The sequence below is a fragment of the Pseudophryne corroboree genome, chromosome 6, assembly GCF_028390025.1.
Source record: "Pseudophryne corroboree isolate aPseCor3 chromosome 6, aPseCor3.hap2, whole genome shotgun sequence".
In the NCBI taxonomy this organism is placed as follows: Eukaryota; Metazoa; Chordata; class Amphibia; order Anura; family Myobatrachidae; genus Pseudophryne; species Pseudophryne corroboree.
Window position 1 is genome coordinate 117,959,042 of NC_086449.1, and position 27,211 is coordinate 117,986,252.

General features: G+C 49.5%; 2 protein-coding genes across 2 annotated transcripts in view; both read right to left on the reverse strand.

Annotated features, from left to right (window-relative positions):
• VDAC3 (voltage dependent anion channel 3) overlaps window positions 1–27,211 on the reverse strand; it is a 524,928-nt gene that overhangs the window by 294,335 nt on the left and 203,382 nt on the right. The window lies entirely within an intron of this gene.
• IKBKB (inhibitor of nuclear factor kappa B kinase subunit beta) overlaps window positions 1–27,211 on the reverse strand; it is a 131,938-nt gene that overhangs the window by 103,817 nt on the left and 910 nt on the right. The window contains exons 2-3 of the mRNA XM_063931741.1: window positions 24,924–25,023; window positions 18,150–18,244 (exon numbers count right to left, since the gene is read on the reverse strand). Coding sequence (XP_063787811.1) covers window positions 18,150–18,244; window positions 24,924–25,022 — 194 coding nt within the window. The 5' untranslated portion in view covers window position 25,023. The remainder of the gene's footprint in view (window positions 1–18,149; window positions 18,245–24,923; window positions 25,024–27,211) is intronic.

Consider the following 27,211-nt stretch of genomic DNA (forward strand, 5'->3'; position numbering starts at 1 on the left):
AGGAGACTTGCCTTCACATCAACATCCTGGAACTAAGGGCCATATACAACGCCCTACGTCAAGCGGAGTCCCTACTTCGCGACCAACCGGTTCTGATTCAGTCAGACAACATCACCGCAGTGGCTCATGTAAACCGCCAAGGCGGCACAAGGAGCAGGGTGGCGATGGTAGAAGCCACCAGAATTATTCGCTGGGCGGAGAATCACGTAAGTGCACTGTCAGCAGTGTTCATTCCGGGAGTGGACAACTGGGAAGCAGACTTCCTCAGCAGGCACGACCTCCACCCGGGAGAGTGGGGACTTCATCAAGAAGTCTTCACACAGGTTGCAAGTCGGTGGGAACTGCCACAGGTGGACATGATGGCATCCCGCCTCAACAAAAAGCTACAGAAGTATTGCACCAGGTCAAGAGACCCTCAGGCGATAGCTGTGGACGCACTGGTGACGCCGTGGGTGTTCCTGTCGGTCTATATATTTCCTCCTCTTCCTCTCATACCCAAGGTGCTGAGAATCATAAGAAAAAGAGGAGTGAGAACAATACTCATTGTTCCGGATTGGCCAAGAAGGACTTGGTATCCAGATCTGCAAGAAATGCTCACAGAGGACCCGTGGCCTCTTCCTCTAAGACAGGACTTGTTGCAACAGGGGTCCTGTCTGTTCCAAGACTTACCGCGGCTGCGTTTGACGGCATGCGGTTGAACGCCGGATCCTAGCAGAAAAAGGCATTCCGGATGAGGTCATTCCTACGCTGATAAAGGCTAGGAAGGATGTGACGGCTCAACATTATCACCGTATATGGCGAAAATATGTTGCTTGGTGTGAGGCCAGGAATGCCCCTACAGAGGAATTCCAGCTGGGCCGTTTCCTTCACTTCCTACAGTCGGGGGTGACTTTGGGCCTAAAATTGGGTTCCATTAAGGTCCAGATTTCGGCCCTATCCATTTTCTTTCAAAAAAAGAACTGGCTTCTCTGCCTGAAGTTCAGACGTTTGTAAAGGGAGTGCTGCATATTCAGCCCCCTTTTGTGCCTCCAGTGGCACCTTGGGATCTTAACGTGGTGTTGAGTTTCCTGAAATCACACTGGTTTGAACCACTCAAAACGGTGGAATTGAAATATCTCACGTGGAAGGTGGTCATGCTACTAGCCTTGGCTTCGGCTAGGCGTGTGTCAGAGTTGGCGGCTTTGTCACATAAAAGCCCTTATCTGATTTTCCATGCGGATAGAGCGGAATTGCGAACCCGCCCACAATTTCTGCCGAAAGTGGTTTCATCCTTTCATATAAACCAACCTATTGTGGTGCCTGTGGCTACTATGGACTTGGAGGATTCCGAGTTACTTGATGTGGTCAGGGCTTTGAAGGTTTATGTAGCCAGAACGGCTAGGGTCAGGAAAACAGAATCTTTGTTTATCCTGTATGCTTCCAACAAGCTTGGGGCGCCTGCTTCAATGCAAACTATTGCTCGCTGGATCTGTAACATGATTCAGCAGGCTCATTCTGCGGCTGGATTGCCACTGCCTAAATCAGTTAAGGCCCATTCCACAAGGAAGGTGGGCTCTTCTTGGGCGGCTGCCCGAGGGGTCTCGGCATTACAGCTTTGCCGAGCGGCTACTTGGTAAGGTTCAAACACTTTTGCAAAGTTCTATAAGTTTGATACCCTGGCTGAGGAGGACCTTGTGTTTGCTCATTCGGTGCTGCAGAGTCATCCGCACTCTCCCGCCCGTTTGGGAGCTTTGGTATAATCCCCATGGTCCTTACGGAGTCCCCAGCATCCACTAGGACGTTAGAGAAAATAAGATTTTACTTACCGGTAAATCTATTTCTCGTAGTCCGTAGTGGATGCTGGGCGCCCGTCCCAAGTGCGGACTTCTTCTGCAATGCTTGTATATATAGTTATTGCTTGAATAAGGGTTATGTTATAGTTGCATCAGGGTTGAACTGATGCTCTGTTGTTGTTCATACTGTTAACTGGGTAAGGTTATCACAAGTTATACGGTGTGATTGGTGTGGCTGGTATGAGTCTTGCCCTGGATTATCAAAATCCTTTCCTTGTACTGTCAGCTCTTCCGGGCACAGTTTCTCTAACTGAGGTCTGGAGGAGGGACATAGAGGGAGGAGCCAGAGCACACCAGAGTCTAAATTCTTTCTTAAAGTGCCCATGTCTCCTGCGGAGCCCGTCTATTCCCCATGGTCCTTACGGAGTCCCCAGCATCCACTACGGACTACGAGAAATAGATTTACCGGTAAGTAAATTCTTATTTTTTCTTATGTTAATAATTGATGGCAGTTATTGTTTATTGCCAAGGGGTGGACTGTCATAGTCAAAAATATATTACATAGAAAGAACATACAGACTCCACACATATAAGTCGCTATACTTGCAAATACGCGCAGCGAGCACAGCAATATATGGTAACACACGCATTTACACGGACATGCCACAGAGATGGATTCGACACTTATTTCATACAGTACATAATTATAATAATATTAAGCGCCAGACATCATAATGATTTAAAATTATATAATGGAGTAATGTCATGTATGTGTATTATTGGAACGAAGCAAGATACACTTGTCATATTTGGTATTAAAGCAAGCAGATTAATGTGTAGATTCATTTGATACTTGTTATTAAGTTGTAGGACATTGCAACAAATAGTTATGACTAAATGTATGAAAGCTAAAGTCATTTTTATTAGGACAATAGACATTTACAGAAACAGGTAGTGGACAGGAAGCTCAGGCCAGCCCCTTTTGATGTCTTCAAGGCTGAACCTGTTTAGCATACGAACAGACTAGTGACTCATCATGAATGAGAAAGTTCCCTCCCCCAAAACTAGATAACACATTACAGAGACACACAGTGGCCAGTTGCTGTTTTGTCCCAGACGATGATGGAGGGGCTTCTAGACAGTTCCTGTATTTATTTGCTGAGAGAGAGATATATTAAGAGGAAGATGCATTGAGGGAATGGTATGGTATGCTGGCCTGTAACTGTATGTATTAACTGCTTACTGTATGAATTGTAATCATGTAACTATATGTATACTGTACATTGTGATATATTGAATCCATATCCTTTTAATAACAAATATATACATCAATGAGCTTTGGAACTCAGATAATGTGTGGGTGTATTGTTTTCTCTTATGGGATGCAGTGTTTTGCTATGTATAGCGCACATTCATGGCACATGGTAATAAGAGGTGCAGGCGTTCACAATATATATTTGAGCAGGCATTTTAAATATTTGTTAGAAAGCAATTTGGTATTTACAACATTCAATGCATGTGGGGGGGGGGGCGCGACTCTTGTCAAATTAAAAGTATAAGTCTAGACCTAATCTCCCCTGTTAATTAATGAACGCACCCTCTCATTATATTAATTAAAATGTCTCTTTTGTACTGCTTCTCAAGTGGCCTGCCTCTACCATACTAAATACTTTCTTCCTGTGCAAACTTCCTGGTGTCCATTTGCTCTGTACCCACTGTACAAACTGAATGAAAATGTCAAAAGTTCCACATTAATTAAAAAAAACAAAAATTTCCCTTAGAAGCACATAAAAAGATTTAATTTTAAGCAACAAAACAATACAAAAAAAGGTATATACGGTTTAATTATTATTTATGTATTATTTATTACCACTTATTTAATAGTGCACACATATTCTGCAGCGCTTTTACAGAGAATATTTGGCCATTCATATCAGTCCCTGTCCCAGTGGAGCTTACAATCTATGGGGGTCATTCCGAGTTGATCGCACGTAGCAACTTTTTGCTGCTCGTGCGATCAACTAGACGCCGCCTATGGGGGAGTGTATTGTAGCATAGCAAGGTTGCAATCACTTGAGCCGCCCTGCTATGCTAAAAAATGTTTGTGTAAAAAAAGATTAGCCCTAGACATACTTACCTGGTGCGATGATTTCAGCGAAGCAGGTCCCGGAATTGACGTCAGACATATGCCCTCCAAACGCCTGGACACGCCTGCGTTCGCCGAACTACTCCCAGAAAATGGTCAGTTGACGCCCCGAAACGCCTTCCTCCTGTCAATCTTCTTGCGGTAGCTGCTGTATCAACTTTCTTTGTACGCGGCATCGCCGTTGCCGGGCAACGACGCGCCTGTGCGATGCGGCCTGCCCGCATGCACAGTTCCGACTCGATCGCACGGCTGCGAACAAGTGCAGCATGCGTTCGGGTCGGAATGATCCCCTATATTCCTTATCACATGTACACGCACACACATTCATGCTAGGGTTAATTTTGTTGGGAGCCAATTAACCTACCAGTATATTTTTGGTTTAGTTAGCTTTGGGTGTGGTATGTCCAAACTGAAATCTAAATTGCAGTGTAAAAATAAAGCTGTCTAGCAACTTATGGGCTACATACAAAAGCAGACAGTATTTACCCTGCACGGAAAAATATGAATGTATTTGCTCCCCTTGCATTGCGACATTGGTCCTAATTCAGACCTGATCGCAGCAGCAAATTTGTTCTCCAATGGGCAAAACCATGTGCACTGCACTGGCAGATATAACATGTGCAAAGACAGTTAGATTTGGGAGGGTTATATTGTTTCTGTGCAGGGTAAATACTGGCTGCTTTCTTTTTACATAAAACAAAGTAGCAGCGCTGTACATTAATTAGTATAATAATCAACATATAAATCTCATGATTGTGGTGGAGATTAAGACACGTGGAGTTGAATGGATTAAAGGTGAAAAAAGGAATTATTTAATAAAAATACATACAATGTAACAGTAAAAAAGAGAATTATTAAAAGTAGAAAACAGAATCACCATGGAGCTGCCTCAATCATGCTATCCGTTCCTTAATTTTTGTGGACTGATAGATAATCAAAGAAGTAAAAACTGGGCTGATGGCACAGTCCTGATGGCAATATTACCACAGTAGTTACCGCTGGAGGAGGGGGTTCTCTGGGTAGCGTCCCTTTAAACGGGTAGAACCATGCAGATCTTATGTCCTCACCAGAATGCGGAGTCCTCAGTGCTGAGTGGCAAGACTGTGTTACCAGTTGGCAGAGTTGTTCACCTGTTTCTCTGCAGATGTTTGTAGAAGTCCACTAAAGGTCCGGGTATGGCAAATGTTGCTCCCAATTGCTGAAGGTGATCCTGATTCAAACACCTGACGCGTTTCGCTGCAGAACCTTTGGGAAAGCTGCAGGTTCTGCAGCGAAACGCGTCAGGTGTTTGAATCAGGATCACCTTCAGCAATTGGGAGCAACATTTGCCATACCCGGACCTTTAGTGGACTTCTACAAACATCTGCAGAGAAACAGGTGAACAACTCTGCCAACTGGTAACACAGTCTTGCCACTCAGCACTGAGGACTCCGCATTCTGGTGAGGACATAAGATCTGCATGGTTCTACCCGTTTAAAGGGACGCTACCCAGAGAACCCCCTCCTCCAGCGGTAACTACTGTGGTAATATTGCCATCAGGACTGTGCCATCAGCCCAGTTTTTACTTCTTTGATTATCTATCAGTCCACAAAAATTAAGGAACGGATAGCATGATTGAGGCAGCTCCATGGTGATTCTGTTTTCTACTTTTAATCACTCTCTTTTTTACTGTTACATTGTATGTATTTTTATTAAATAATTCCTTTTTTCACCTTTAATCCATTCAACTCCACGTGTCTTAATCTCCACCACAATCATGAGATTTATATGTTGATTATTATACTAATTAATGTACAGCGCTGCTACTTTGTTTTATGTTTATTGTTTCCAGTACTTACAGGATTGACTAGTCCTGTTCTATAGCAGCTGCTCCAATTAGAACACCAGCCCATTTGCGCCTGATTTTAACCTCGGTTAAAATTCCATATTCTTGCTTTCTTTTTACACTGCAATTTAGATTTCAGTTTGAACACACCCGACTCAAATCTAACTCTCTCTGCACATGTTATATCTGTCACCCCTGCAATGCACATGGTTTTGCCCATTAGAGAACAACTTTGCTGCTGTGATCAGGTCTGAATTAGGCCAATTGTTTGGTCCAAATACAAAGTTACTTGCTATTTTTGCTTTACTTCCAAATCAGAATCATCCCCATATAGTGCATTTCAGCTAAAGTTCAGAACATGGGACCCCATGGCTATCAGTTTCACTATCCATGTGGATATCTAAAGTAAAGCGTGGTGAGCCTGCGAGGGTGCATTTTATAATGTTCTGAACAAGTTTAATGATGTTCTGAAGCAGTTTAGTTATGCTATTGCAGGGGGTCCCATGTTCTGAACTTGAGAACCGTGCACTTCATCTGGAGAATAGCCTTCATTGTTATTCTCCACCAACTGGTAGCATTCACCATGAACCCTATCTACACTCCAGGCCTGATACAGAAGTAGACGCAGTGGCGATGTTGCACGCAAACGGGCCAATTTTGTGTCTGCGCATGCTTCAGAGTCACACTGCGCATGCTTCCCGTTTGTTACCGCTCAGAGAAGCAGTACAGATTCAGACTTAGGGTCTGTGGTTTTCAGTGGGCAAACCTGGAAGGTAACGGTGGCGGCCAAGCAGACACAGGTGTCCAAAAAGATGCTGAACCGCCCACACAGAAGGCCATGGTCAGATGGAGAAGCTGCACTTGTCATAGGGCTGGTGCAAGTGTCGATGATGCGTCCAAAGTATCTAAAGACGCTCCAAGGCGGAGATTCACCGTCAGAAGACGCAGCAAGTGGGTGTCTCAGTTTGTCGGCCGCGACATTAGCACAAGACGCAGACGCGACTGTATCCACCTCACATTCAGAATCAGCCCCTCGATGCGACGACCAGGAATTTCTGAACTGTAACCACACTACTTAGTAGACCTGGGCATAAGCATTATAATCTGATCGTTATAGCTCACATGAAAAATATCTAGCCAAAATCTAAATGTTGGTGGACATCAATTATATCTTCAGAGGAAAAATTTAATCTATAACCAGATTGGAGCCGACTGAAGAAACAGAGACATGTCAGACTGTGTGGTAAATGTGTGAGATTGCATTCTTCTAAACACAGCATCCTTCCGGTCAGTGAACCCATTAATGGAGTCAGTCTAGTTTAACTATTAAGCAGACTGTATAGCAAATCTAAGGAAGTGGAAAATAATCAGAATTTACTCACCGGTAATTCTATTTCTCGTAGTCCGTAGTGGATGCTGGGACTCCGTAAGGACCATGGGGAATAGCGGCTCCGCAGGAGACTGGGCACAACTAAAAGAAAGCTTTAGACTAACTGGTGTGCACTGGCTCCTCCCACTATGACCCTCCTCCAGACTTCAGTTAGGATACTGTGCCCGGAAGAGCTGACACAAGAAGGAAGGATTTTGAATCCCGGGTAAGACTCATACCAGCCACACCAATCACACCGTATAACTCGTGATACAATACCCAGTTAACAGTATGATAACAACTGAGCCTCTCAACAGATGGCTCAACAATAACCCTTTAGTTAGGCAATAACTATAACTACAGATCCAGCGAGCAATAGTCTGCTTTGAAGCAGGTGCACCCAACTTGTTGGGCGCATACAGGATAAACAGCGAGTCAGTCTTTCTGACTCCCGCCGTCCTGGAAACATACATTTTCAGGGCCCTGACTACGTCCAACAACTTGGAAGCCTCCAAGTCATTAGTAGCCGCAGGCACCACGATAGGTTGGTTCAGATGAAAGGCTGATACCACCTTAGGGAGAAATTGGGGACGAGTCCTCAATTCTGCCCTATCCATATGGAAAATCAGATAAGGGCTTTTACATGACAAAGCCGCCAATTCTGATACACGCCTGGCCGAAGCCAAGGCCAACAACATGACCACTTTCCACGTGAGATATTTCAATTCCACGGTTTTCAGTGGCTCAAACCAATGTGACTTTAGGAAATCCAACACCACGTTGAGATCCCAAGGTGCCACTGGAGGCACAAAAGGGGGCTGAATATGCAGCACTCCCTTAACAAAAGTTTGAACTTCAGGTAGAGAAGCCAGTTCTCTCTGGAAGAAAATCGATAGAGACGAAATCTGGACCTTAATGGAACCCAATTTTAGGCCCATAGTCACCCCTGACTGTAGGAAGTGCAGGAAACGGCCCAGCTGAAATTCCTCCGTTGGGGCCTTCCTGGCCTCACACCACGCAACATATTTTCGCCATATGCGGTGATAATGGTTTGCGGTTACTTCTTTCCTAGCTTTAATCAGCGTAGGAATGACTTCCTCCGGAATGCCCTTTTCCTTCAGGATCCGGTGTTCAACCGCCATGCCGTCAAACGCAGCCGCGGGAAGTCTTGGAACAGACAGGGCCCCTGCTGCAGCAGGTCCTGTCTGAGCGGCAGAGGCCATGGGTCCTCTGAGATAATTTTTTGAAGTTCCGGGTACCAAGCTCTTCTTGGCCAATCCGGAACAATGAGTATAGTTCTTACTCCTCTTCTACTTATTATCCTCAGTACCTTTGGTATGAGAGGAAGAGGAGGGAACACATAAACCGACCGGTACACCCACGGTGTCACTAGAGCGTCCACAGCTATCGCCTGCGGGTCTCTTGACCTGGCGCAATATCTTTCTAGCTTTTTGTTTAGGCGGGACGCCATCATGTCCACTTGTGGCCTTTCCCAACGGTTTACAATCAGTTGGAAGACTTCTGGATGAAGTCCCCACTCTCCCGGGTGGAGGTTGTGCCTGCTGAGGAAGTCTGCTTCCCAGTTGTCCACTCCCGGAATGAACACTGCTGACAGTGCTATCACGTGATTTTCCGCCCATCGGAGAATCCTTGTGGCTTCTGCCATCGCCGTCCTGCTTCTCGTGCCGCCCTGTCGGTTTACATGGGCGACTGCCGTGATGTTGTCTGACTGGATCAGTACCGGCTGATTTTGAAGCAGGGGTTTTGCCTGACTTAGGGCATTGTAAATGGCCCTCAGTTCCAGAATATTTATGTGTAGGGAAGTCTCCTGACTTGACCATAGTCCTTGGAAGTTTCTTCCCTGTGTGACTGCCCCCCAGCCCCGAAGGCTGGCATCCGTGGTCACCAGGACCCAGTTCTGTATGCCGAATCTTCGGCCCTCTTGAAGATGAGCACTCTGCAGCCACCACAGCAGAGACACCCTGGTCCTTGGAGACAGGGTTATCAGACGATGCATCTGAAGATGCGATCCTGACCACTTGTCCAACAGGTCCCACTGAAACGTTCTCGCATGGAACCTGCCGAATGGAATTGCTTCGTAGGAAGCTACCATCTTTCCCAAGATCCGCGTGCAGTGATGCACCGACACCTGTCTTGGTTTTAGGAGGCCTCTGACTAGAGATGACAGCTCCTTGGCCTTCTCCTCCGGGAGAACCACTTTTTTCTGTTCTGTGTCCAGAACCATCCCCAGGAACAGTAGACGTGTCGTAGGGACCAGCTGTGACTTTGGAATATTTAGAATCCAGCCGTGCTGTTGTAGCACCTCCCGAGATAGTGCTACCCCGAACAACAACTGCTCACTGGACCTCGCCTTTATCAGGAGATCGTCCAAGTACGGGATAATTAAAACTCCCTTCTTTCGAAGGAGTATCATCATTTCGGCCATTACCTTGGTAAAAACCCTCGGAGCCGTGGATAGACCAAACGGCAACGTCTGGAATTGGTAATGACAATCCTGTACCACAAATCTGAGGTACTCCTGGTGAGGATGGTAAATGGGGACATGTAGGTAAGCATCCTTGATGTCCAGTGATACCATGTAATCCCCCTCGTCCAGGCTTGCAATAACCGCCCTGAGCGATTCCATCTTGAACTTGAATTTTTTTATATACAGGTTGAGTATCCCATATCCAAATATTCCGAAATACGGAATATTCCGAAATACGGACTTTTTTGAGTGAGAGTGAGATAGTGAAACCTTTGTTTTTTGATGGCTCAATGTACACAAACTTTGTTTAATACACAAAGTTATTAATAATATTGTATTAAATGACCTTCAGGCTGTGTATATAAGGTGTATATAAAACATAAATGAATTGTGTGAATGTACACACACTTTGTTTAATGCACAAAGTTATAAAAAATATTGGCTAAAATTACTTTCAGGCTGTGTGTATAAGGTGTATATGTAACATAAATGCATTCTGTGCTTAGATTTAGGTCCCATCACCATGATATCTCATTATGGTATCTAATTATTCCAAAATAATGAAAAATCCGATATCCAAAATACCTTTCGTCCCAAGCATTTTGGATAAGGGATACTCAACCTGTACGTGTTCAAGGATTTCAAATTTAAAATGGGTCTCACCGAACCGTCCGGTTTCGGTACCACAAACATTGTGGAATAGTAACCCCTTCCTTGTTGAAGTAGGGGCACCTTTACTATCACCTGCTGGGAATACAGCTTGTGAATTGCCTCTAACACTGCCTCCCTGCCTGAGAGAGTTGTTGGCAAGGCAGATTTGAGGAAACGGCGGGGGGGAGACGTCTCGAATTCCAGCTTGTACCCCTGAGATACTACTTGAAAGATCCAGGGATCCACCCGTGAGCGAGCCCACCGATCGCTGAAATTTTTGAGACGGGCCCCCACCGTACCTGGCTCCGCCTGTGGAGCCCCAGCGTCATGCTGTGGACTTAGAGGAAGCGGGGGAGGACTTTTGCTCCTGGGAACTGGCTGTATGCTGCAGCTTTTTCCCTCTACCTCTGCCTCTGGGCAGAAAGGACGCACCTTTAACCCGCTTGCCCTTATTGGGCCGAAAGGACTGTACCTGATAATACGGTGCTTTCTTTGGCTGTAAGGGAACATGGGGTAAAAATGTAGACTTCCCAGCTGTTGCTGTGGAAACGAGGTCCGAGAGACCATCCCCGAACAACTCCTCACCCTTATAAGGCAAAACTTCCATGTGCCTTTTAGAATCTGCATCTCCAGTCCACTGCCGAGTCCATAACCCTCTCCTGGCAGAAATGGACATTGCACTTATTTTGGATGCCAGCCGGCAAATATCCCTCTGTGCATCCCTCATGTATAAGAGTGCGTCTTTAATATGCTCTACGGTTAGCAATATAGTGTCCCTGTCTAGGGTATCAATATTTTCCGACAGGGAATCTGACCACGCAGCTGCAGCACTGCACATCCATGCTGACGCAATAGCTGGTCTCAGTATAACACCTGTGTGTGTATATATATATATAGACTTCAGGATAGCCTCCTGCTTTCTATCAGCAGATTCCTTCAGGGCGGCCGTATCCGGAGACGGTAGTGCCACCTTCTTTGACAAGCGTGTGAGCGCTTTATCCACCCTAGGGGATGTTTCCCAACGTGACCTATCCTCTGGCGGGAAAGGGTACGCCATTAGTAACCTCTTAGAAATTACTAGTTTCTTATCGGGGGAAGCCCACGCTTCTTCACACACTTCATTTAATTCCTCAGATGGAGGAAAAACAACTGGTAGTTTTTTCTCTCCAAACATAATACCCTTTTTTGTGGTACCTGGGGTAACATCAGAAATGTGCAACACATTTTTCATTGCCTCAATCATGTAACGTGTGGCCCTATTGGAAGTTACATTTGTCTCATCGTCGTCGACACTGGAGTCAGTATCCGTGTCGACATCTGTGTCTGCCATTTGAGGTAGCGGGCGTTTTAGAGCCCCTGATGGCTTTTGAGACGCCTGGGCAGGCACAGGCTGAGAAGCCGGCTGTCCCATATTTGGTATGTCGTCAAACCTTTTATGCAAGGAGTCGACACTGTCGCGTAATTCCTTCCACAGAACCATCCACTCAGGTGTTGACCCCGCAGGGGGTGACATCACATTTATCGGCATTTGCTCCGCCTCCACATACGCCTCCTCATCAAACATGTCGACACAGCCGTACCGACACACCGCAAACACACAGGGAATGTTCTGACAGAGGACAGGACCCCACAAAGCCCTTTGGGGAGACAGAGAGAGAGTATGCCAGCACACACCAGAGCGCTATATAACACAGGGATCCCACTATAATGAGTGTTTTTCCCTTATAGCTGCTTATATTTTATATATATATATATATATATATATATATATATATATATATATATATATATATACTGCGCCTAAATTTAGTGCCCCCCCTCTCTTTTTTACCCTTATGTAGCTTGTCACAATGCAGGGGAGAGCCAGGGAGCGTCCTTCCAGCGGAGCTGTGAGGGAAAAATGGCGCCAGTGTGCTGAGGGAGATAGCCCCGCCCCTTTTCCGGTGGACTTCTCCCGCTTTTTCTGGAATTCTGGCAGGGGTATATTTACACCTATATAGCCTTCCTGGCTATATATGGTGTAGATTTGCCAGCCAAGGTGTCTTATATTGCCCTCAGGGCGCCCCCCCCCCAGCGCCCTGCACCCATCAGTGACCGGAGTGTGAGGTGTGCATGAGGAGCAATGGCGCACAGCTGTAGTGCTGTGCGCTACCTTGTTGAAGACAGAAGTCTTCTGCCGCCGATTTTCCGGAACACTTCTTGCTTCTGGCTCTGTAAGGGGGCCGGCGGCGCGGCTCCGGGAACGAACACCAAGGTCGGGTCCTGCGGTCGATCCCTCTGGAGCTAATGGTGTCCAGTAGCCTAAGAAGCCCAAACTACCTCCAGTTAGGTAGGTTCGCTTCTTCTCCCCTTAGTCCCTCGCTGCAGTGAGTCTGTTGCCAGCAGATCTCACTGTAAAATAAAAAACCTAAAATATACTTTCTTTCTAGGAGCTCAGGAGAGCCCCTAGTGTGCATCCAGCTCAGCCGGGCACAGGATTCTAACTGAAGTCTGGAGGAGGGTCATAGTGGGAGGAGCCAGTGCACACCAGTTAGTCTAAAGCTTTCTTTTAGTTGTGCCCAGTCTCCTGCGGAGCCGCTATTCCCCATGGTCCTTACGGAGTCCCAGCATCCACTTAGGACGTTAGAGAAATATAAAGTACCTTTATAGCGGGGGAGTGTTATTCATTACTCTTATGTAATTTATTTAAGACCATTTGCGTTTTACGTTTTATTGGGCTATTAACGAGGGGCTTTAATTGTACGAATAAACATTCTCAGAACCTCTTATGCCGGGTACACTCTACATGTCATTCAAATGATACAATGTTACCCATGATTTCCCTTGAACTCCCGGACAAACGATATTGGGGGTCATTCCGACCCGATCGCTCGCTGCAGTTTGTCGCAGCGCAGCGATCGGGTCGTAACTGCACATGCAGCTTTTGTTGCCTAGCGATCGCCTCTGAGACAGAGGTGGTCGCTGAGCGGGAGGGGGCTGAACGGCGGCGTTAAGCCGCCGTTTAGGGGGAGCGGTCTGGCCAACGCAGGCGTGGCCGGACCGTTGGGGGGACGGGCCGCGGCAGCTGCGTGACATCTCATGCAGCCGCTGCGGCCAGGAGCAGCTACAATTGACTCCCGACCAGCCGCAGGAGCTGCGCTGGCCGGGAGTTACTCCTCAAATACAAAGGCATCGCCGCTGTGCGATGCTTTTGTATTTGTGCAGGAGGGCCGGCACTGACATGCGGGGCGGTCTAGCCCTGTGCTGGGCGTCCCCCCGCATGTCAGGGAACATGATCGTAGCTGTGCTAAATTTAGCACAGCTACGATCAACTCGGAATGACCCCCATTGGCCGTACACACTGAGCAATTTTACAAATGACCAAACAATATACGCAAATCATCCGACACTACCAAATTGTTGGGTTTCAGCCTAATTTAAACATACCATTCGGTATTGGTAGCGTACACACTGCAATTTGCTCCAAGTCGTTAGTGACATTTTAAAAATGTAGTTACATGTACAGATGACAGAGGACGTTGCTAGCGACCCGCGAGAGCGCGCATCGCTAGCTACTGTAAATAGGGGGTAAATCAGACCTGATTGTAGCAGCAAATTTGTTAGCAGTTGGGCAAAACCATGTGCACTGCAGGGGAGGCAGATATAACATGTGCAGAGAGAGTTAGATTTGGGTGGGTTATATTGTTTCTGTGCAGGGTAAATACTGGCTGCTTTATTTTTACACTGCAATTTAGATTTCAGTTTGAACACACCCCACCCAAATCTAACTCTCTCTGCACATGTTATATCTGCCCCCCACCCCCCTGCAGTGCACATGGGCCCTCATTCCGAGTTGATCGGTCGGTATTTTTCATCGCATCGCAGTGAAAATCCGCTTAGTACGCATGCGCAATGTTCGCACTGCGACTGCGCCAAGTAACTTTACTATGAAGAAAGTATTTTTACTCACGGCTTTTTCTTCGCTCCGGCGATCGTAATGTGATTGACAGGAAATGGGTGTTACTGGGCGGAAACACGGCGTTTCAGGGGCGTGTGGCTGAAAACGCTACCGTTTCCGGGAAAAACGCAGGAGTGGCCGGAGAAACGGTGGGAGTGCCTGGGCGAACGCTGGGTGTGTTTGTGACGTCAACCAGGAACGACAAGCACTGAACTGATCGCACAGGCAGAGTAAGTCTGGAGCTACTCTGAAACTGCTAAGTAGTTAGTAATCGCAATATTGCGAATACATCGGTCGCAATTTTAAGAAGCTAAGATTCACTCCCAGTAGGCGGCGGCTTAGCGTGTGTAACTCTGCTAAATTCGCCTTGCGACCGATCAACTCGGAATGAGGGCCATGGTTTTGCCCAACTGCTAACAAATTTGCTGCTGCGATCAGGTCTGAATTACCCCCATAGTGCATACACACTGGACGATTTTAAGAATTTGTCATAACGAATGGTCGTTATCAGCAAATTTGTTTAAAATGTTGTCTAGTGTGTACCCGGCTTTACAGTTTTAACAGCTATACTGATGAATGTTACCAGTAACTGATTTATACAAGCCAACTGTTACTTTATGTCCAGAGGAAGTTAGAGGATACATATTCTTTTGGTTATCGCAAACATTTATATACTTCTCAGAGTTAATGTGACCATGCATTACAACTAGTGGATCCATGCCAAACAAGCTGAAACAGCCCCACAGCATAGCACCACCACCTCCATGCTTTACTGTAGGTACTGTACACTCTGGCATCAGATGTTCTCCTTGCAATCACCAACCCCAAACACGTCCATCTAATCTGAAAACTGTAAATCATGATTCGTCACTCTATAACACTGGCCGCCATTGGTCCACTGTCCGGATTTTGCGCTCTTTAACCCATTACAAGCGATGGGCTGCATTCTTCTTTGTGATTAGAGGTTTATGAGCAGCTTCTCGACCATAATATCAAAGTGCACGGGCTTGGGGGCACAGCGTGCGACGATGCAGGACTCGTTCTGCCCACGCACAGGACAAGTCCTGCACAAGCGCAATGCACCCACAATCATGGCTGTATGGAAACCACTGGGTCTGCATACAACCATGAATCAGGCCCTGTATGTTATGTTAAGTACAAGTCAGATTAGTTCAGTACTTCCAATGCTTATTTGAATTATAAACAGGGGTGAAGGTTTTTGGCCTAAACAATATTGTGCTCACTGGTATCTGTGAGCCGGATGTCAGGACTGATGAGGGGTTATGGCTTCTCTTTGACTATGTGAAGAACAACAGGGCCACTGATGGGCTTCGAGGATCATCAGGTCTTCTTCATTTATTGTTATGCCTGAAAATCTGAGTGTCCACTAACAGTGTAGTGACAGTGAGGCCAGGGGAGGCCCCGTCATACCACATACTGTAGGTTACGCAAGTATTGTGATAGTTAATAGAAGAATTTATAAATGTTGTGATTGCAAAATCACTAACAAAAAGGAGTATCTCTACCATTGCTTTATCTAGTATTGGGCACAATACTTTTCCCCCCTCTGAGAGAACTGCAGCCATCCTGGGGTAACATGTCCTACAAGGACTGCCTCAATGACATCCCGCTTCCAGGGAGTACTAAGCACTGGCCATTGCCGCTATAGGTCCCTTGACTAATACTCAATAGCACATCCCTCTTCTTCCAGGGAGTTTACTACAGTTAACTTATTTATCTCAGCTGAAAACCATTGTGCATGCCTATTATTCCCATACCATGTGGAACCAGCATGGTCAGGGGTCCAGGAGTGAAGTGGGTAATAATCGGGCAGATTCTGAGCTGGTCGGTCCATTATCTCACAGTGAGTAATGCTATACACCGCAACTATTCAATGCAGCACCAAAGGTCAATGATCTTGCTATGCGGCAGGTCCGAGCCAATCATTGCCTTCATCGTTGAGGGGTGTACCTAGCACAACATGGTCAATGCCTTGGACCTCATGTTATTAGGGCTGCTAACTGGGTAGTCTGCAGAGATAACTCTGTCTCTGTACCCAGAAGCCACATGTGAGGAAACCAGAAATCATCTCAGAGAAAAGACCTGGGAGTAAAGATTGTGGAAACTTGAAGACTGGACTAGCTACTGTAGGAGCTGCAGCTACTGCCGGACTGCAACGCATAGAGGGGGTCATTCTGAGTTGATCGCTAGCTGCTGTTGTTCGCAGCGCAGCGATCAGGTTAAAAAAAAACGGCATTTCTGCGCATGCGTATGCCCCGCAATGCGCACGCGCGACGTACGGGTGCAAAGCCCGTTGTGGTTGTGCACAGGTTCTAGCGAAGTTTTCAGTCGCACTGACGGCCGCAAGAAGATTGACAGAAAGGGGGCGTTTCTGGGTGTCAACTGACTGTTTTCAGGCAGGGTTTGCAAAAATGCAGGAGTGTCTGAAAAAAACGCAGGCGTGGCTGGGCGTTTGCTGGGCGGGTGTATGACGTCAAATCCGGACACGAATAGGCTGAAGTGATCGCAAGTGCTGAGTAGGTTCAGAGCTACTCTGAAACTGCACAAACTGTTTTTGCAGAGCTCGGCTGCACAAGCGTTCGCACTTCTGCTAAGCTAAAATACACTCCCCAGTGGGCGGCGGCATGGCACGGCTGCTAAAACTAGCCAGCAAGCGATCAACTCGGAATGACCCCCAGAAAGCCCCAGAGATGATGTGAGAAGGTCTTACAGATGTGTGTGAATGCCTGCAAGGCAGGACCGCTGCCTTGCACCTAGCAAGAGGGAGAGAAGCAGTGTGTATACCAGACGGCACTTAGAAAGTTGCCTGATGTGTGTTGCTGGTTAATTCTGGGAAAATGCTCTTCAACCTGCCATGGGTTTGGGCAAATAGCCTGCAGACCCTCTGAATCATGTATTTCAGCAAAGAGAAGAGCATTTGGGGGCACATTAAAATGTCTATTTATTGATCTTCAAGTGTGTATATACAAGTTTGTAAAAAGTTAGAGAGAAAAAAATAACACATTTGCAACTCCAGTTCAAAAACCTTTTTCATAAAAATAACATATGCATCTCACATCATTACACCCATTTTTACGTTTTTTAGAGATAATTACCTGCATAATGACAGGTCTTTAATGCGCATGCGTGACGGAAAGCAGCGACAAGATGGTGCGAAAACTTCAATCGCACGGGTGTTTGCAAGGAAGAGGCCATCTGTGGGTGGGAACTGATAGTTTTCAGGGTGTGTCCGGAAAAACGCAGGCATTCCCAAGCGTTTTCTGGGAGGGTATGTAACGTCAGCTCCAGCCCCGATTTTCATCGCACTGGAGGAGTAAGTATTGAGCTACACACACTGCACAGAATGGGAAAAACATTCAATGGTGAGTGTGGTGGGAACAGTTTTGCAGCTGTCCGCTGACTGAGGGGAATTTTCGCACAGCGTACACATGCATTCGCACACTTGCACTGGGCAAATTTTCACTCCCCCTGGGCGGCGACTATCTGATCGCAGGACAGTGTAATTTGCAGCACAGCGATCAGGTCTGAATAAGGCCCTTTATTAGCCATATTTTCCTATTTAAATACTGTGACCCAAAATTATTGACTCAGGTCCCTACTTTTGACCTAGTCTGGAACAAACCAAACTCCACGTTAACTCCCACTGAGACCCATGTTAAATTTAATGTGTCTTTCTAATGGAATAACAAAAAGTAGCGGCTAACTGTATTTAGCAATTTTCATCCAACTCATAGCTAACTGAATTGGCCCTATTGTCTGCAGTAATAATTAGTGGAAGACACAATGGGGGTGACTTCCTCTGTATCATGTCTTTTTTGTTTGTTTGTTTTTTTCTTAAACCCTCTTAACAGGCTTCAAAATGAGAGCAGAAACATTAAAATTGAGAAAAATAGACAAATGGTACTAGAGAAAAGGAGGAATAAAAGCAGACATGACTCACTTCTTCATGATCTGGATCTCCAGGCACCATCGCTCCCGATTTTTGGGACTCAGCTCTTGCCTGCACTGTTTTATGGCGATTTCCTCACTAGTATCCTACAAAGACAGGAAAGGCTGAGTGGAAGATGTACACAGAAAAATTGACAGATTGCAATATGTGAGCATGGTGTGAGGTAATGTATGGTGACCATGGAGAAGGAAAGATAAGATATGTAGAGACTGAAGAGGGAAAGATGTAAAGGGGGAAAAAATGTGCAGAGAATGAGAGCAGAGGGGACTGGGACACGCAGAGAGTGAGAGCAGAGGGGACAGGGACACGCAGAGAGTGAGAGCGGAGGGGGCAGGGACACGCAGAGAGTGAGAGCAGAGGGAACAGGGACACGCAGAGAGTGAGAGCGGAGGGGGCAGGGACACGTAGAGAGTGAGAGCAGAGGGGACTGGGACACGCAGAGAGTGAGAGCGGAGGGGGCAGGGATACGCAGAGAGTGAGAGCGGAGGGGGCAGGGACACGCAGAGAGTGAGAGCAGAGGGAACAGGGACACGCAGAGAGTGAGAGCAGAGGGGACAGGGACACGCAGAGAGTGAGAGCAGAGGGGACAGGGACACGCAGAGAGTGAGAGCAGAGGGGACAAGGACACGCAGAGAGTGAGAGCAGAGGGGACAGGGACACGCAGAGAGTAAGAGCAGAGGGGACAAGGACACGCAGAGAGTGAGAGCAGAGGGGACAGGGACACGCAGAGAGTGAGAGCAGAGGGAACAGGGACACACAGAGAGTGAGAGCAGAGGGGACAGGGACACGCAGAGAGTGAGAGCAGAGGGGAAAGGGACACGCAGAGAGTAAGAGCAGAGGGGACAGGGACACGCAGAGAGTGAGAGCAGAGGGGACAGGGACACGCAGAGAGTGAGAGCGGAGGGGGCAGGGACACGCAGAGAGTGAGAGCGGAGGGGGCAGGGACACGTAGAGAGTGAGAGCAGAAGTGACAGGGAGGTGCAGAGGGTGAGAGCAGAGGGGACAGGGAAACACAGAGAGTGAGAGCAGAAGAGACAGTGACAGGGAGGTGCAGAGGGTGAGAGCAGAGGGGACAGTGACAGGGACACGCAGAGAGTGAGAGCAGAGGGGACAGTGACAGGGACACGCAGAGAGTGAGAGCAGAGGAGACAGTGACACGCAGAGAGTGAGAGCAGAGGGGACAGTGACAGGGACACGCAGAGAGTGAGAGCAGAGGGGACAGGGACACGCAGAGAGTGAGAGCAGAGGGGACAGGGATACGCAGAGAGTGAGAGCAGAGGGGACAGGGACACGCAGAGAGTGAGAGCAGAGGGGACAGGGACACGCAGAGAGTGAGAGCGGAGGGGGCAGGGACACATAGAGAGTGAGAGCAGAAGTGACAGGGAGGTGCAGAGGGTGAGAGCAGAGGGGACAGGGAAACGCAGAGAGTGAGAGCAGAGGGGACAGTGACAGGGACACGCAGAGAGTGAGAGCAGAGGGGACAGGGACACGCAGAGAGTGAGAGCGGAGGGGGCAGGGACACGCAGAGAGTGAGAGCAGAGGGAACAGGGACACGCAGAGAGTGAGAGCAGAGGGGACAGGGACACGCAGAGAGTGAGAGCAGAGGGGACAGGGACACGCAGAGAGTGAGAGCAGAGGGGACAAGGACACGCAGAGAGTGAGAGCAGAGGGGACAGGGACACGCAGAGAGTAAGAGCAGAGGGGACAAGGACACGCAGAGAGTGAGAGCAGAGGGGACAGGGACACGCAGAGAGTGAGAGCAGAGGGAACAGGGACACACAGAGAGTGAGAGCAGAGGGGACAGGGACACGCAGAGAGTGAGAGCAGAGGGGAAAGGGACACGCAGAGAGTAAGAGCAGAGGGGACAGGGACACGCAGAGAGTGAGAGCAGAGGGGACAGGGACACGCAGAGAGTGAGAGCGGAGGGGGCAGGGACACGCAGAGAGTGAGAGCGGAGGGGGCAGGGACACGTAGAGAGTGAGAGCAGAAGTGACAGGGAGGTGCAGAGGGTGAGAGCAGAGGGGACAGGGAAACACAGAGAGTGAGAGCAGAAGAGACAGTGACAGGGAGGTGCAGAGGGTGAGAGCAGAGGGGACAGTGACAGGGACACGCAGAGAGTGAGAGCAGAGGGGACAGTGACAGGGACACGCAGAGAGTGAGAGCAGAGGAGACAGTGACACGCAGAGAGTGAGAGCAGAGGGGACAGTGACAGGGACACGCAGAGAGTGAGAGCAGAGGGGACAAGGACACGCAGAGAGTGAGAGCAGAGGGGACAGGGACACGCAGAGAGTAAGAGCAGAGGGGACAAGGACACGCAGAGAGTGAGAGCAGAGGGGACAGGGACACGCAGAGAGTGAGAGCAGAGGGAACAGGGACACGCAGAGAGTGAGAGCAGAGGGGACAGGGACACGCAGAGAGTGAGAGCAGAGGGGACAGGGACACGCAGAGAGTAAGAGCAGAGGGGACAGGGACACGCAGAGAGTGAGAGCAGAGGGGACAGGGACACGCAGAGAGTAAGAGCAGAGGGGACAAGGACACGCAGAGAGTGAGAGCAGAGGGGACAGGGACACGCAGAGAGTGAGAGCAGAGGGGACAGGGACACGTAGAGAGTGAGAGCAGAGGTGACAGGGACACGCAGAGAGTGAGAGCGGAGGGGGCAGGGACACGCAGAGAGTGAGAGCGGAGGGGGCAGGGACACGTAGAGAGTGAGAGCAGAAGTGACAGGGAGGTGCAGAGGGTGAGAGCAGAGGGGACAGGGAAACACAGAGAGTGAGAGCAGAAGAGACAGTGACAGGGAGGTGCAGAGGGTGAGAGCAGAGGGGACAGTGACAGGGACACGCAGAGAGTGAGAGCAGAGGGGACAGTGACAGGGACACGCAGAGAGTGAGAGCAGAGGAGACAGTGACACGCAGAGAGTGAGAGCAGAGGGGACAGTGACAGGGACACGCAGAGAGTGAGAGCAGAGGGGACAGGGACACGCAGAGAGTGAGAGCAGAGGGGACAGGGACACGCAGAGAGTGAGAGCGGAGGGGGCAGGGACACGTAGAGAGTGAGAGCAGAAGTGACAGGGAGGTGCAGAGGGTGAGAGCAGAGGGGACAGGGAAACGCAGAGAGTGAGAGCAGAGGGGACAGTGACAGGGACACGCAGAGAGTGAGAGCAGAGGAGACAGTGACACGCAGAGAGTGAGAGTAGAGGGGACAGGGAAACGCAGAGAGTGAGAGCAGAGGAGACAGTGACAGGGACACGCAGAGAGTGAGAGCAGAGGGGACAGGGACACGCAGAGAGTGAGAGCAGAGGGGACAGGGACACGCAGAGAGTGAGAGCAGAGGGGACAGGGACACGCAGAGAGTGAGAGCGGAGGGGACAGGGACACGCAGAGAGTGAGAGCGGAGGGGGCACGGAGGTGCAGAGGGTGAGAGCAGAGGGGACAGGGAAATGCAGAGAGTGAGAGCAGAGGGGACAGTGACAGGGACACGCAGAGAGTGAGAGCAGAGGAGACAGTGACAGGGACACGCAGAGAGTGAGAGCAGAGGGGACAGGGAAACGCAGAGAGTGAGAGCAGAGGAGACAGTGACACGCAGAGAGTGAGAGCAGAGGGGACAGGGACACGCAGAGAGTGAGAGCAGAGGAGACAGTGACAGGGACACGCAGAGAGTGAGAGCAGAGGGGACAGTGACACGTAGAGAGTGAGAGCAGAGGAGACAGTGACAGGGAGGTGCAGAGGGTGAGAGCAGAGGGGACAGGGAAACACAGAGGGTGAGAGCAGAGGGGACAGTAACAGGGAGGTGCAGAGGGTGAGAGTGGAGGAGACAGTGACAGGGAGGTGCAGAGGGTGAGAGCAGAGGGGACAGGGAAACGCAGAGGGTGAGAGCAGAGGGGACAGTAACAGGGAGGTGCAGAGGGTGAGAGCTGAGGGGACAGTGACAGGGACACGCAGAGAGTGAGAGCAGAGGAGACAGTGACAGGGACACGCAGAGAGTGAGAGCAGAGGGGACAGGGACACGCAGAGAGTGAGAGCAGAGGGGACAGGGACATGCAGAGAGTGAGAGCAGAGGGGACAGGGGAACGCAGGGAGAGAGAACAGAGGGGACAGGGAAACGCAGAGAGTGAGAGCAGAGGAGACAGTGACAGGGACACGCAGAGAGTGAGAGCAGAGGGGACAGTGACACGTAGAGAGTGAGAGCAGAGGAGACAGTGACAGGGAGGTGCAGAGGGTGAGAGCAGAGGGGACAGGGAAACGCAGAGGGTGAGAGCAGAGGGGACAGTAACAGGGAGGTGCAGAGGGTGAGAGCAGAGGAGACAGTGACAGGGAGGTGCAGAGGGTGAGAGCAGAGGGGACAGGGAAACGCAGAGGGTGAGAGCAGAGGGGACAGTAACAGGGAGGTGCAGAGGGTGAGAGCTGAGGGGACAGTGACAGGGACACGCAGAGAGTGAGAGCAGAGGAGACAGTGACAGGGACACGCAGAGAGTGAGAGCAGAGGAGACAGGGACACGCAGAGAGTGAGAGCAGAGGGGACAGGGACACGCAGAGAGAGAGAACAGAGGGGACAGGGACACGCAGGGAGTGAGAGCAGAGGGGACAGGGACACGCAGAGGGTGAGAGCCCAGGGGACAGGGACACGCAGAGAGTGAGAGCCCAGGGGACAGGGACACGCAGAGAGTGAGAGCCCAGGGGACAGGGACACGCAGAGAGTGAGAGCCCAGGGGACAGGGACACGCAGAGAGTGAGAGCAGAGGGGACAGGGACACGCAGAGAGTGAGAGCAGAGGGGACAGGGACACGCAGAGAGTGAGAGCAGAGGGGACAGGGACACGCAGAGAGTGAGAGCAGAGGGGACAGGGACACGCAGAGAGTGAGAGCAGAGGGGACAGGGACACGCAGAGAGTGAGAGCAGAGGGGACAGGGACACGCAGAGAGTGAGAACAGAGGGGACAGGGACACGCAGAGGGTGAGAACAGAGGGGACAGGGACACGCAGGGGGTGAGAGCAGAGGGGACAGGGACACGCAGAGAGTGAGAGCCCAGGGGACAGGGACACGCAGAAAGTGAGAGCCCAGGGGACAGGGACACGCAGAGAGTGAGAGCCCAGGGGACAGGGACACGCAGAGAGTGAGAGCCCAGGGGACAGGGACACGCAGAGAGTGAGAGCCCAGGGGACAGGGACACGCAGAGGGCGAAATCAGAGGTGACAGTGACAGGGAGGTGCAGAGGGTGAGAGTGGAGGGGACAGGGACATGCAGAGGGTGAGAGTAGAGGGGACAGGGACACACAGAAAGTGAGAGTGGGGGGGACAAGGAAGCACAGAGGATGAGAGAGAGTGAAAGGGACAGGGCAGCGCAGAGGGTGAATGTGGAGGGAAAAGAGACGCACACAGGTGAGAGTTTAAGGGAACAAGGAGATGCAGAGGGTGAGACTGGAGGGGACAGGGAAACATAGAGAGTGGAAGAGACAGGTATGCGCAGAGAATGAGAGTGGAGGGGACAGGGACGTACAGAGGGTGAGAGTGGAGGGGATAAGGACGCGCAGAGGGTGAGAGTGGAAGGGACAGGGATGCGCAATGGGGTGAGTGGAGAAGTGAGAGACACACAGAGGGTGAAAGTAGAGGGACAGGGACATGCAGAGAGTGAGAGCAGAGGGGACAGGGATGAGCAGAGGGTGAAAGCAGAGGGGACATGCAGGGTATGAGAATGAAAGTGACAGGGACACACAGTGTGAGAATGGAGGGAAGGGGGACGCAAAGAGAGTGAGAGCAGACGGATATGCAGAGGATGAGAATGGAGGAGACAGGGATGCACAGAGGGTGAGAGTGGACAGAACAGGGAGGACAGGGACGAGCAAAGAGTGAAAGTAGAGGGGAAAGGGACGTGCATGGGGCGAAATCAGAGGTGACAGTGACAGGGACACGCAGAGGGTGAGAGTGGAGGGACAGGGGCATGCAGAGGGTGAGAGTAGAGGGGACAGGAACACACAGAGAGTGGTCGGACAAGCAGAGCGTGAGAGTTGATGGGTCAGGACGGCGCAGAGGGTGAGAGTGGATGGGTCAGGGCGGCGCAGAGGGTGAAAGTGGAGGGGACAGGGACACGCAGAAGGTGAGAGTGGAAGGGACAGGGACACGCACAAGGAGGTCGGACAAGCAGAGGGTGAGAGTTGATGGGTCAGGGCGGCGCAGAGGGTGAGAGTGGATGGGTCAGGGCGGCGCAGAGGGTGAGAGTGAAGGGGACAGGGACACGCAGAGGGTGAGAGTGAAGGGGACAGGGACACGCAGAGGGTGAGAGTGAAGGAGACAGGGACACGCAGAAGGTGGACGGACATGCAGAGGGTGAGAGTGGATGGGTCAGGGCAGCGCAGAGGGTGAGAGTGGAGGAGACAGGGATGCTCAGAGGGTGAAAGCAAACAGTACAGGGACATGCAGAAAATGAGAGCAGAGTGGACAAGGACGAGCAATGAGTGCAAGGAGAGGGGACAGGGATGAGCAAAGAGTGAAAGCAGAGGGGACAGGGACACGCAGTGGGTGAGAGTGTAGGGGAAGGGTGGTCTCTACAAAGAGGCAGAAGGTAGGATACAATCTTATGTTTAGTTCACCAATAGTCCAACCTTGTAGTACAATCTGAATAATAGTCCAACCTTGTAGTACAATCTGAATATTGCAGAATATCACAAATGATCATAAGAATGGCATGGAGATAGGGCACCATTCTGTAAAAAGACACTACAAGGTTATATAAGGTGCCAAATTTAGATTTGTAGAGAATATCTACTCCTCACCCTGTTGAGCCAGCGAAGTACATATCCAAATCCTCCAGTCCCCAGCCGCTCCTTCATTTCCCAAGGTCCACAGCTCTGTGTGTGTGAAGGGGGAGGCATCCTAGGGACAGCAGTTTATTAATATTGCTATTGAGAGTAAAAGGGGAGCACAGCAAGCATATACTCACAGTAATACTGTAACATACCTAGAAACAGAAAGAGAACTGGTAAATAACAGGTTCCAGTGTGACACAGTAAACTTAGATGGAGAGAGTACTCAGGGGGATCACATTACAGTGAGACACAATAAAAGTTATATGGAAGTAGAATATGTTAATGCCCCCATACCCCTGCCTGCCATTTCCCGGATTCCCTGAGGCAACCGGAACCGAAGACTAGCAATCCCTTCAGGAATCTGGGAAACTCTTTTTGTTAACAGTCCTCAACATGGAGAGTACAATCTAAGGAGACCTCATAAGATAGCCATTGAATACATAATAGTGCAAACGATCCAGACGATCCATCTGGAATGCACGATGGAGGGAGCAAAAACAATATTATCAGTGGGCCTCCATACACTGCAAGATAAATGGAGGCGAACTTCATTTAACAGCATGTATTCGTCTGAATGGTGGTCGGGAGGATCGGTCAGGTTTGATTACTGTTTTCAGCCATTTTCAGGCTGCGAACAATTATCATTCATGTACAAACACGGAACAACAGTCATTTCATTGGCTGATCTGAACGATTATTGATTAATACGTAGTAAGCTTAAGAGGCCTCTCTAGATCAGCGGTAGCCAACCCGGTCCTCGAGAGCTACTAACAGTTCACTTTTTCCAGACCACCTAGCTGGTGCACAGGTGTAATCATGACGGTCACATTTTGAAACATGTGGTGCATTCATTCCTAACCAACACATTCTACAGGTCCACATGTGGCCTGGAAAACATAAACTGTTGGTAGCTCTCAAGAACAAGGGTTGGCTACCCTTGCTCTAGATTACTGCACTCCCCAAGTTATGCTGTTGGTTAACATTGTAATCAAGCTCCTCAGAATGTGCTATACAGTACATGTTATGTTGTGTTACACTGTCCAATGTGACATGGAGAGCACATTCTGAGGAGACCTCTTGTAGTGTGACCCAACAATGTGACATGGGGAGTACATACTGAGGAGACTTCTTATAGTGTGTCCCAACAACGTGACATGGAGAGTACATACTAAGGAGACCTCTTACAGTGTGACCCAACAATGTGACATGGAGAGTACATACTGAGGAGACCTCTTATAGTGTGACCCAACAATGTGACATGGAGAGTACATACTGAGGAGACCTCTTACAGTGTAACCCAACAATGTGACATGGAGAGTACATACTGAGGAGACCTCTTACGGTGTGACCCAACAATGTGACATGGAGAGTACATACTGAGGAGACCTCTTATAGTGAGACCCAACAATGTAACTTCCCAAAGTCAAACCAATTTTGTTGAAAACTGCCCTTTTACAAACTCTCTGGGCATTTTTTATGTGACTGTGGATCCAACTGGAAATGGGCATAAGAGAAAGTGTAAATATGTCACTATAAAGAACTACATACTGGCACATTACCACTAACCTGCCTGCATGTTTTTCCTCTTAAAATACTGCTTTGTTAGTGCATAATTTCTGTTCTAAATACGTAATAAGGGCTAGAGGACATCAGTACTATCGGGTGGTATTCATGTGACCGCCGGTCAGCTGACCGACAGTCACATGACCTCCTCCACCAGCCCGACGGGTCACTGTCCCGATGGTCGGCATGCCGACCAACAGGGACTATTTCCACTCGTGGGTGTCCACGACACCCATAGAGTGGGAATAGAACCCGTGGCGACCGCAGGTCGCCACGCCACGCAGGTCGCCACCGAGCCCGCAACGTGGCGAGCCCGCAAGGGGCTTGCTGCACTCGCCCCTCCCCGCCGGGATCCCGGCGTCGGTAAGCTGTCGGGATCCCGGCGTCGGTAAGCTGACCGGCGGTCAGCCATACTACACCCGTACTATCATACTGCTGTCATTACAAGGCTCATATAAGAGTACTCTAATGTCTTCATCACTCAGAGATATGAGAACATTAATATGCACCTAGAAAGTGCAAAAGGCACGCCACAAGTGTATAAGATGATGCCGAATGGCCAGTGTCTCCGAGTCATGGGCAAACCCTTCTGTGGCAATAAAAGGGCTCTGTGACACAAAGCTCCAGCCGGACATGTGGAAATTGGAGAGCGCCAAAGTAGCATTCAGCACAGGAGACCCCAAAACTCCTAT